This window comes from Trachemys scripta, chromosome 5 (genome assembly GCF_013100865.1).
Source record: "Trachemys scripta elegans isolate TJP31775 chromosome 5, CAS_Tse_1.0, whole genome shotgun sequence".
Lineage (NCBI taxonomy): Eukaryota > Metazoa > Chordata > Testudines > Emydidae > Trachemys > Trachemys scripta.
The window spans coordinates 117722058-117734408 of record NC_048302.1 but is presented as its reverse complement, the minus strand read 5'-3'; the positions used below and the strand labels follow the sequence as shown (position 1 = coordinate 117734408).

The 12351-nt window shown below is 42.1% G+C and overlaps 1 protein-coding gene across 5 annotated transcripts in view; it reads left to right on the top strand.

Annotated features, from left to right (window-relative positions):
- The window catches only part of ACOX3 (acyl-CoA oxidase 3, pristanoyl), a 67317-nt gene extending 64766 nt beyond the window's left edge, over window positions 1-2551 (top strand). For 4 of the 5 annotated variants that reach the window (XM_034772883.1, XM_034772882.1, XM_034772879.1 and 1 more), the window contains one exon: window positions 410-2087. In XM_034772883.1, coding sequence (XP_034628774.1) covers window positions 410-529 — 120 coding nt within the window. In that variant the 3' untranslated portion in view covers window positions 530-2087. Of the gene's footprint in view, window positions 1-409; window positions 2088-2375 lie in introns of those variants that run through there. The other variant, XM_034772881.1, reaches the window with a different exon arrangement.
- Window positions 2552-12351: the final 9800 nt, after the last annotated feature.

The following is a 12351-nucleotide window of genomic DNA, read 5'->3' as shown; positions in this document are numbered from 1 at the left end:
TTGTTGAGATAACTGAAATAAAGATGGAATTTAAAAAAAATCACCAGGAAAATTAAGTAGAAATCAAGAACCCTAGAGTTGTCACTGTTTTTCTTTTGCTTCATGATTGTTTTATAGCAGTTAAAAAGTTAAAAGGGCAGATCCTTAGGTGGCTCAAATCAGCCTCACTCAACTAAGTCAACACGGCTAGTCCAGTTTACCCTAGCTGAAGATCTGATCCCAAATTTGTTTTCTTCTTGCTTTCATGTAATTATGCACTTTATTTTGTGCTTATTGCTTGTGCTTGTTCTGTATTCCTAGAAATACAGTTGCAATTCCATTTCAGTTGGTTTTATTTGAATTGTTTAAACTTTTGTGAAATTTAAATGATTTTCTGCTTATGTTAATCTACATTTTTCTTCTTTTGCAGCTGTATAAAAATCTGTGGACAATAGTCCTTCAAGGCAGCAAGGTGCTGGAGAGACCATCATGGTGGGCAGAATTTTGTGTTAATAAACCCCTTGTCGGCAAGCTGAGGTCGAGGATGTAAATCAAACATGTAAGAGTGGCCCAGTAGGGCAACGATTAATAACATATTTCAGACACAGAGGAAGGAACACATATTTCAAATGAAGGCGATTTCATACAGAAGATGCCAAGAGATAGAATGAGTTTGAAATCAGATATGACCCAATCTTAAGGACTGTTGACATAATGGCAAGAACAGTGCAACACATCTGCATGTGGTTCATAGTAATCATGCTAATGTTAATCAGTCGCAGATTAAAAGAAAAAAGTCTCATTAAAGTTAATTGCTTCTCACAGCTTCAGTACGTATAAAACTAAATATTACTTTCATCAGTGTCCTGACACCAAATAGGGTCTAAAAGTCTTGTAATTGCTGGCCTGCTACAGAAGTTAAACGTTCAAAAAAGTATACCTTGAACTATGAACAGACAGGCCAGTTTTACTTTTTCAAGTTTCTGGGAGAGTATTAGCAAAGCAAAGTGGTATTTAGAACACGGCAGGATTTTCAGTGGGGATAAACTTAGGATAGCATCACTGGAATTGAGTGAGTTTCTTTGAAGTCCATGAAGCTCCTCTGCTTTACACTATCTGTTCTACAACGTTTAAAATAGTTGATTGTTCTTTCAATGCAAGAGATGTGATAAATTGACTTCCAGTTTGAGGTTTTGATTAATCCTCAAGTTTTGTATCACTGTAGATATAACTAGTTCAAAGTTTCTCATTCACTTGTCATTGTTATATTAATTTATGGTAACGCAAATGTAAAATGATTGTATAACTTCACTAGTAGTTATAATGTTTTGTTTTTTTCCCCCTTCTATAGTGTTAGCTTTTAATCTCAGCAGACCAATTGGTGCAAGTCAACACCTGTTGGAGCTGCACCTGCTTCCTTCACGTCCAAATTTAGTCCAGTAATCTGGAAGTGGGTTGTTAAAAATAAACAAAATGATTTCTGTTGCCAGATGTAGACATTTAGTCAGGGACAAGAAAGTAGAATGATAATTACTCCAGCTGAGGGAGAACCATTCTTTGTATATGTTTAGTAAATATTCCCCAAGTAATGAGTAGTTTCCTTTGCAAATGAAGAGCCACTAGTAAGTTTTTGAAGTGCTGAATATTTTATATTTTTAAAATAAAATCTGGAAAGATACTGCCTGCTTTTCTATACTGTATGATCTCCCTGTTACTCTGAACTGATCTAGGACCAAATCCTGCTCACTGTACTCACATGAGCTGTCCTGTTCAGGCCACGGGGACTATTTGTTAGGAAGGTGTCTAGGATTCAGGGCTTAATCCTGTGCCATTAAAGTCAATGGGAGTTTTATCATTGACTCTCAATGGGAGCAGGACCAAACCTTTGTGGATTTTTTTTTAATTGTCACCATTCTGTTCCAGCTGTACACTTATGATTCTGATGAAGTGTTTCTATGCCAGAATTCCAAAGTTTGTAAGTCTTTATAGTGTCATGACTCAAATATTTAATAACTGTTATTGTGCTGGTTTTTTTGTATGCAAATATTACTAGAATACATTTAATCAAAGTAAAGAATAAAGTGGTATTTTCAGTTTTTGCCATATGATCAAGTAGTTATATTGCTCCTTCTAAAGTTTCACCAAAATCAGATCGAACGTGGGAGGTGTTTCACTGCTGGAAAAGCCATTGAAAGGGCATTTCATTTTTAACAGTGTGCTCTCAGAGAATCTCAAGGTACATTTTCCAAAGCAGAAACCTTTTAAAGTTTCAGTTTAGGTTGCTAAGGGCAATTCAAGAGATTAGTTTAAAGTGCCGCAAAGTGAAAACTTTTTATTTTAAGCACTGCCTGTAGTTCTCATTTTCTTTTTTTTCTATTCTTCATTTTCTCTTCCAGTTGTGTGGCAGAGGATCCAAGCTCTCTTTTCCCAACTGCTTTTTCTAGCAACATCCTTTAATTTTTGTAGCAGTACACCGAAATTCAGAATGTCCCAACAGAAACTTTCTTCTAGCAACTGGTTTATATAAAATAGATGTAAACATGGCCAGATTTATTAAAACTCCTCATGCATATCAGAATTGTTTTTCTTTGAACTGCTTCATCTTATTAATTCTAAGACTATCCAATAGGTGGCATCATCCCAAAGACAGAATTTTAACACTGTTCCACGGAAGCAGAAGTAGCAGTACTATGCTTAGATCCATACACACAGAAGGCAGGGACTCTTGCAATTGTACTATTTTTGTTTGTATAAATGTTACATTAACTTTAAATATACAGCAGAGGCCCAGTCATGATTAGTATCAAAAGCCTACATTAATGCTGTGTGTTCCTACTACACTAATGAGCAAATATCTGAGTGACCACCAAGGGAACTGTGCATCCCAGTTCACCTCATCAATGTGACTTGTGTGACTGGTCTCCACAGGAGAAGAGAGGGAGATAATGGGCATGTCAAAGGTACGGCCAGTTAGCACACAGCGCAAATACCCAACGCATGGTCCTATTAATATATTTATTAGGATTGTGGTAGCACCCCAATCAGAACTGAGACCCCATCATGCTAAGTTCTGGACAAACCCACAGGAAGACATAGTCCTTGCTCTGAAGAGTTTACAATTAAATGTGAAACCACAACTAACAGGAGGGAAGAAGTGGGGAAAAATAGGATAACTCATATGTAACTACAGAAATTAACTACAGTATATGCATAACTTGATGGCTGTGGGTCATTTGAGAGATTTGTTTTTTTTCTTTTAAATATCAGCTCTCCCCAAATGAAATATACTGAAATTCAAACTTCTTAACATGAAATACTTTAAAAAAAAAAACACTAAAAATGGACACCACTGATGTATACCCTATAAACACTTACACAGTTATAGCAAATATTAGTTCTATGTATATCACATCAGTGCACATATGACTTAGGGGAAATTTTCATTAGCCATATTACAGTTTTTCTTTTAAAATTCACCACTCTGACCAAAAAAATTAAAAAAGACGAACTAAATAATAGTTCTGTCTTTGTAAGAGCAAGAGACAGACAGTAATTTTGGCTTCCACCACCTGGCTCTGGTGCCACAGTCAACTAGCAAACCTTCTTCCCAGAACTATGTTAGTAAGACAAAAATAATAATAAATTTCAAACATGGGTGGAAGAGCTGTGTGCAAACGGAAAAAAATAATGTGCATGGGAAGAAAAAGGTATAGCATAAAAAGAGCTTGAGAAATGAATCTCATTTGGGGATTTCATCAAAAGGGGATAAGAACGGGTGAATTTTAAAGAGCCCACCTAATCACTGTTCGGAGTATATACAGCATCTCCTGGAACCTTGGTTTGTTCACATATTCATGCAGAGCAGGTTTAGATGACAGGTGCTTGCGGATAGGTGATCCGAGAGGTATACATGCATAGGCTGTGGGAATAACCAACACCTTCATGAGGGCATGTGACCAATTAAGTTTGGAATCTACCTATTTGAGTGATCACCTCTTCTCTCCTCCCCCCCCCCCCCCCGGACATACTGCCACAGCGGGGGTAATTAGAAGCATTTGAGCTGAACCCTCCTTAAGAGGAGGCTCTTTGTAAGGGCCCTGGGATTATGGAACATGCACTGAAATAGCCCAGATTTGATGACTTTCAGCAAGTTGCAAAAGCCATTATTTGATAGGGATTTTTGGAGACCGTTGAAGGTAAGTTCCTGATACAGTAAGGGATGGAAAGGATCTGTTTTCTCACGCTGGTGTGCTGAGTTTGTTATATAGACAAGATTTTGTTTAAAAGGCTTGTGGGTGCTTAGACCCAGATCCTCAATGGTATTTAGGAACCTAACTCCCATTAATTTCAGTGTAAGTTAGGTGCTTAAATACCTTTAAGGACCTGGGCGTAAGTGAGGGCGTGTCTTCACTACTGGGGTAAGTCGACCTAAGTTACGCTACTCCAGCTATGTGAATAACGTAGCTGGAGTCGACATAGTTTAGGTCTACTTACCCCGGTGTCTTCACTGCGCTGTAGCAACAGGAGACGCTCTCCGGTCGACTTCCTTTACTCTTCTCGGAGAGGTGGAGTACTGGGGTTGACCGGAGTGCGCTCTGCTATCCATTTAGCGGGTCTTCACTAGACCTGCTAAAATCGGCACCCACTGCCTCGATTGCAGCAGCATCGATCTCCCCCATAATGAAGATAAGCCCTTATTATCAGGGCACCTAGGCCCAGATCCACAAGAGATACTAAGGCGCCTAAACCCCAGATTTAGGTGCTATTGCAATCCACAATCCCCCCTCCCCCCCCCCCGCCCGCCAACTCAGCTGCTGCCTAACCCTGCAGGCAGGGGCAGCGGAAGGACTCCAAAATGGAGGGAGGCCAAGCACCAAGTTGCAACGCCACTCACACAAATATGGCCCCACCACCTCTCCATCATGCCAGCAGGGAAGAGGTTCCTTACACCATCTCACTCTGGACAGGGGCTCCTTGTCTCTCTCGCATTTTATGCCCCCGCGAAGTTCAGGTTCTCTAAAGCAGGAAGGGGCAATGACCCTTCTCCTGTCCCTGGAGCTCTGCTTATAGGCACCTAAACTTACTTGGCACCTATATTTTTGCTGTAAAAATTCCCTAGGTGCCTAAGTTGCTGCCCCTGGGCACGCACACTGCTGCCTTGGGCAGGCACCTGGGTGCCTAGCTCATACCTGTGCCCCAGCATGATCCTCAAACCAGGTGTTCTGCATATGTCACCTCTGGGCCCAATCCAGCAGGCATGCTCAAAACATACCTAATGTCACACACAACAGCAGGAGCAAGAATGACAGCAAAAGCTCCCTTATACTGTTTAGCCCCGTAGTTGGGGCTCTCCCCTGAGAGGCAGGAGACCTCTGTTCAAATCCCTGCTCATCAGGCAGATGGGGGTGGGGGAGTTGAACTGGGTCTCCCATATCTCATGGGAGTTCCCTACTACAAGGCCAGAGGTTATAAGGGAAGCTGGTTCCTCCTCATCCTCTTCTTCCCCCCACCCCATCCCCACCCAGCTGCTTTTAGGCAAACAAGACTGGGTTAGGCCCCTGACTCTAATGCAGGGTTCCTGGCTGTGGATTTCAAGCATAGATAGAGACCCAACTCTGTAAGAGGGACAAGGTTTAGGCAAGACCCACTTCATCAGCATCTCCCATAAGTCTTTGTGAATCCCACTCTCCATCACCTCTCTCTCCCCATGCATTGTATCCCTTTAGTCTAGGTGCTTTTCCCAAGGTTAAAGATTCCAGTGATTGTCAAGGTGCCTAAGTCCCTTTGTGGATCTGGATCCTAGTGTTTCTGTGTAGGTGTTTTAATAACTATTAACTTAGGAGTAGATGGAGCAGTGACTGATATCTCTTTAGATTTAATGTTGCTGTGTGTTCATATTAATGGAATGTCCTTTTCTTATAGATTCAAAAATTATTCAATGGTTCTAGAGATCTTTTGGAGGGAGCATTTGGGAGTAGCTGGAATTAACTGTCAAGCGAGAGATTAATTTACGGAGTTTAATGGCAGCATGGAGAGATGTAATGAAATTTGGCATCCTGTACTAAATCACATGGCAGAGACTCAATTACTACTGCAGCATTTAATGTTGCTAAAAGCATTCTGCTTCTTTTACAAGGCATTAAATAATACATGTTTGCCTTGGTTGGGTACCTGTGGATAAGTCTGCAAAAATCTACTGTGTCTGTTACGTTCTCAGGCTACGTGTCTCATTGTAAGGCTGTCTTTGTCTTCATGTTTTATTTTATGAAAATAATGTCCACCCCCAAGTCTCAGCAGAAATGGAGTCTATGTATCCACTTTCACTCTGAACACATCTAACAAAGCAATGTTTGAGTGGAGAACAAGGAAAATATCTGTAGTATTTTTTTATAGATATCAGCCAAGTTAACTGAGGGCTAGTCTACACTGGCAAATGTAAAGTGCTGCCACGGCAGTGCTTTAACATGACTTGTGTAGTCGCCGCAGAGCGCTCTCCCAGTGCTCTAAAAAAACCCACCTTCACGAGGGGTGCAGCTCCCAGCACTGGTGCATTTGTCTACACTGGCGCTTTACAGCGCTGAAACTTGCTGCACTCGGGGAAGTGATTCTTCACCTGAGCGAGCAAGTTGCAGAGCTGTAAAGTGCCAGTGTAGACAAGCATTGAGGCACTTACGATATTATTCTGCCTGCGTGCATAGAGTTAAATCAAAGGAGGCTGTTGGCAGAGGGAAGCCGAAAGGAAATGGAACAATGGCAAAGATAAGAATATCACAGAGACTACAAAGCAGGAATGGCAGAAACTCCCTAAAAGGGCGGGGGGGGGGGGCCACCATGGCCCAGTACACCCCCTCACGCAGCCATGGAGGGACCACGGACACCCCCTGTTCTGGTACCCATGATACTAATGGTTTTTGAGGAAACAGTTGGGAAGCTATTAACTGAGAGCCTATGCACCTGCCTGGCTCCAACAAAGCTAGCAAGATTTATTCTTCCAGGCTTGAATGTAGGATCAAAAGTGATATTAAAACCTTAAAGATCCCTGCCTAGGGGGAAGGGTGCAAAGTGGGCAGCAGCAGCTGGAGAGGAATCTGACAGAGCCTGGCATAGAGGATGCTGCCGAGCAATGGCTTTCAACCTTTCCAGACTACTGTACCCCTTACAGGAGTCCGATTTGTCTTGCGTATCCCAAATTTCACCTCACTTAAAAACTACTTGTTTACAAAATCAGACATAAAAATACAAAAAAAAGTGTCACAGCACACTCTTACTGAAACATTGCTTCCTTTCTCATTTTACCATAGAATTATAAAATAAATCAATTGGAATATAAATATTGTACTTACATTTCAATGTACAGTATATAGAGCAGTATAAACAAGTCACTGTCTATGAAATTTTAGTTTGTACTGACTTTGCTAGTGCTTTTTAATGTAGCCTGTTGTAAAACTAGGCAAATATCTAGATGAGTTGAGATATCCCCTGGAAGACCTCTGTGTACCCCCAGCGGTATGCATTCCGCTGGCTGAGAACCAGCACTATGGCGGGGCTGGAAGGGAGGCTCTGGCTTAGTGGAACTTATCCAACACTAGGAAGGAAAGAAGCAAGTGTCAGTAAGGCTATGTCTACACTACACGGCTTTTAGCAACATGGCTGTGCCGCTTCAGCCGTGCCACTAAAAGTTGTGCAGTGTAGCCGGTGTTTATCAGCTCTCCTGCCGACAAAAAACTTCCACCCCCAATGAGCAGTGTTTGTGCTGTCGGTGGGAGCACTCTCCTGCCGACAACACACCGTTCACTGTTCACACTGGCATTTGTCAGGGCAAATCATTTGTCTTTCGGGGGGGAGAGGGGGTTAAACACCTCTGAAAGACAAAAGTTTTGTCGTTCAATTGCCAGTATAGACCTAGCCTCAGAGTAGGTAAGAACCAGGCCTTTTCTCATCTTATCCTTTCTTAGTGCTTGCTGTGTACCTTTGATGAATAAAGCATGCTTTGTTTTGAAGAAGCTGCTTGAGTCTCTTAATTAGCAGCTGATCACAATCCTCTGGGGAAAAAATGTTACAGGTACTAAATGGGCCAGTTATGTTACAAGGATAGAGAAACAGTTGGGCTGCCACCCAGAGATCCTGGAGAGGTGGAACCAAGGGGTTCCATCCATTGAGAGAGATGGAGGAAGCTAAGGCTGTCACCTGACAGGTTCACTCAAGAGGGAATAAAGGGGTCTAAAGCACAACCTACCCCATAACCATGACATCTCCAAGCTATTCCTATTTTCCTGGTTTGTGTTTGTCTGTGAAACTACCTAATACCAAATGCACTTTAAAACTATTCCCTTTGTCACAACCTGTTTCTGCAGATCTGACTGCACAATCCATTAAAACCCTTTTATATCCCTTTCCCAGCACTGAAAAATTCCATTTGCCCAGGGGGCAGGAACATCTCCTTCACTAATGTGCCTGATGGGACCTACTATGCAGACAATACCTTTGCCCAAGTGGAGGGGTGAGACACTATTGCGGGGAACACAAACATACCTGTCCCTACTCCATCTTTGCGCCATGCAAAGGCTTCTCTAGTGATGCCCTCTTACAGAAGGGAGCATGTTTGAGAATATGGGAGTTTTCTGGGGTCTAAGACAGTGGTCTCCAAAGTGGGGTGCGCACACCACAGGGGGTGCGCAAGAGGATCCTTGGGGGTGCGCGGCAGGAGGAGCACTTTTTTTTTTTGGTGCGCTTCGGCATGGCAGGGGGTGCGTGCTCAAAAAGTTTTACTGATAGGGGTGTGCAATCAAAAACGTTTGGAGACCACTGGTCTAAGACACTAGCATCCATTCAACACTTGGTTCTCCTAGCAGGAGTTAGTGCTGTTTGAAGCAGGTTAACAGCCTTGCTGCAAGAGAGTGGGGACTTGGCAACAAGAGCTGTGCTGCCATTTGCCAGGGGAAAGGATGAGCGAGCCAATGGAAATTCAACCATCCCTGCAGAATGGGCTACAATCTCCGTGGTTTATGGGTGGGTTCCATCCCCAAGAATAGATGGAATGATTCCCCTGATGTCACCTATGCTCCTCCCTCTTGAGGTATGCTCATAATAAATTCTGACAGGTGACATTTGCAAAGTTTGCTGTGCTTTGGCCCCATCCATGGGGTTTTCTGCAGGAGGATGCAATGTGGGTCAGGGTGCTTTCCGGCCTTGGGGGTGATTTAATATTAAAGCACTTATTGTACATTTATCAAGATGAGCATCCTTCTCTTTGATACTACAAAATATAAACCCAGCAGCCTGTTTCTCCTCATATATGTGTCACTTCATGGACTCCACTGAAGTGTCAGTTGTCCTTATTCTCATTAGTAGGAGATTGGTTTAAGGAGCATATTGAGCTCAAGAGGAAGTTCAGCATCAAAGCATGAGATGTGTGTGTGACTGAGCATAATCTGAGACAGACAGTGAGTGAGGTCAGCTGTGATCACAGCAGGCTGCTTAGAACTAGTTCAGTGTGAAGAGAAGCAGACAGAATCTCTTTTCCTCAAGCTATAAAGACACAGATTTGTAATATGCAATAAGGGAGTTTTCCTTTCATGGTACAAAGAGAGGGGTGAAATTTTCTCTGTGAACAAGATTTCTGTTGGCTACTGTGACTTTTTCCTGTTAGATTTGCAGCTTGGCTGTGTTTTTTCAGCCTTCACACAGCGTGAGTCTGTCTACTGAAATATGGCACAAGCAAACTGTGCTTCCATTAGGATTTTATTCACTGCATTTGTCAGTGTCTGGCTAGAACAGCTTCCAGTGAAGGTGCACATGGTTACATTCCTTCAAAAATTATGGCCATAAAAATTCTCACAGTACTAAGGAAATGTCTGTCCCCAAAGTATCTGAATCTTTGAATTTGTTAAATACTCACAGTGCTTGCTGGCAATAGAGGATCATCTCCTTCACCCACTCATCTTCATGCATTGCTTCTTGCTCCCCTCTATGCACAGAAAGCCCTGCTCATCCTGCTTCACCTACCTCTCCTCCACATCTCTCCTAAAGCCTCCCTTTTGCTGCATTACTGCCAAGTCAATGGTTAACAATCAAATCCTCCAAGTTACTCCTTTCTTTTCTCTGTGTAGACCTTTTAGATAAATGCCTTGGTACAGGGAATGGCTTGGTTTAGGTCTTGTACAGCACTGACTATGCTGATGGTATTTAAAAATGATGTTTTGCTTGGAGAAGACATGGACTCTTCATCTTAGTGTGTTCCCTGACTTAATAGTATAACCAATTTGTATTAATAAAACACTAGTTATAACAAATCCATCAACTCACAACGTTCAGGATTAAGGTTCTCTCTGTACCCATAATTCTAATCCTATTTCAGCCTTCTTGCATTTAAATATTGGGATTGGGACACATGGAAACTGTCAGCAGTTATGGCCCAAAATGAGCAAGTGGAATATGGGAAGAGACCAACTGTCCTGCTGGATAGATCCTTTAACACACATACTTCTGGTAAAATAATTTATGCAGAGATACAAATCAAGACCAACGTCTCGCGTATTTCAAGAAATCTGCAATAGCATCAAGAATTACCTCTCCCAGAAAAACACTATACTCAAGCAAAGGCAGTTTTCTTAGTAACTCTTATGAAGGTATAAACCGGTGTTACACAACCGGTGTCACATTCAGCTTTTTAGGGCCATGTATATAACTTCCATGGAGTTTTCTGGTTTGTTCAGACCTTGTTCCCTGCCACAATATAAATGAGTGGAGAACCAATCAGAAGAGCATTCCCCATGCTGCCTGCTGCTAATGATGAAGAAATGGACGAAAGCCTCCAGAATACTTCCCCTTCTTCCTAAGGGGGCAGGAGGTAAAGGAAAGAAAAACCTGCTCCTACCCACACTCTCCACTCAACAGCAGGAAGGAAAAAAATGCATAAAATTGAAGGTACACAATAATTGGGATGTGATTCCCTAAGCTTTTGTTGCATGGTGTGTTGCAGCAATAGATCACGTCAATTAAAATTGAATCCTGACAATGTAGCACCAGAATGCAAACTATTAAATTACAATGTCAGGCTGTCACTGCACAAATATTTTGCGACTCTCTACTTCAACTCTTTTGAGGAATTGGTTCTCCAGCCGTTCCTGGATGAGTCCCACATACAAGCTCTTATTTAATCTGTTGCTCCAAAATAAATTGTCTGTCGAAACAAAACCATTTTGTTGTCAATCACTTAGGAGTAATTTAAGCAAATGACTTGCTTTGAGAAGATGTGTGTGCAATGCCTGTGATTCCGACTCCCCCAAAGGAAAGACTGAAAAACAACCTATGGTTTTGTTCAATCCTGGTTCAAGATTTCTGAAGTCTCCTTTTCAGAACAGCTGGTGCCGTTTAAAACTGTTCTCCCTGAAATACACTTCACTGAGTATTTTTAATCAGATGAAGTTTTAAAAAAAAAAAAGCCCACACAAACACTTGGCTTTTTCAATGTCTTTTATCAACTGTAAATGTTCAAACATTTAGAACTTAAGAACAGAGCATTGGCTGGATTTCACTAGTGTGACTCCAAGGCAGCAGCCAAGAAAAACATCTCCTTGTTCTGGAGAATATTCCCACTTGCAAACTTCTTTTTGACCCACAAAGGGGGAGAACTCAATTTTTGCTTGTTTTGACCTTTCAAAAACTGTCAGAAAGAACATCCTCCAGGTGACAGAGACATTGCTCTGTATTGGAACAATACAGAGTTAGGGAACAAATCTCCCTTTGATAGTCCATTAATTTGAACACTGCTCAGGTTTACATGCAAACAAGAATAAACTTTTATTCCAAGGGTCTGACAGTCTCTCTAGGTTTTTCTCCCTGGCCCCCAGGGCTCCTCCCCTTCCCCTTCCCGCCTCCACTTCCTGGACTCTTAAAGAAGTCATGCCTCATAAGCAGCAGTTCCCAAATACTAGAACCATAATCGCTGAGCCCCAGATAGTCGGAATAGGGGGTTTAGAGAATATGTCTGTTGATGTCGTTTGGAGCAACTTGCTGTTCAACATGAGTGAGGGTATCACAATCTGCACCAGAGAAAGGGAGGATATAGGCAAGTGTTGAGGGTACCTGGGTAAGCAAATGGTGGCCCCCACTCCGGATGCTAGACACAGCAAGTGAGCCACTCCTATAGCGTAGATAGAATACATGTGTTTTGCATAGTACATTGCTGATGAAGGATACAACATGTCTTTGGCTCCACCTAGAACCGTCTTTCTCTATGATGTGTGTCTGCTAACTCGTACAGATACAGACAGACATCATCTTCCTTTCCAAATGCAAGCAGATGGACATCATACCAAAAGGACTAAAGGTAAAAAATCCATTACAATCTACATATCACACAGACTATGC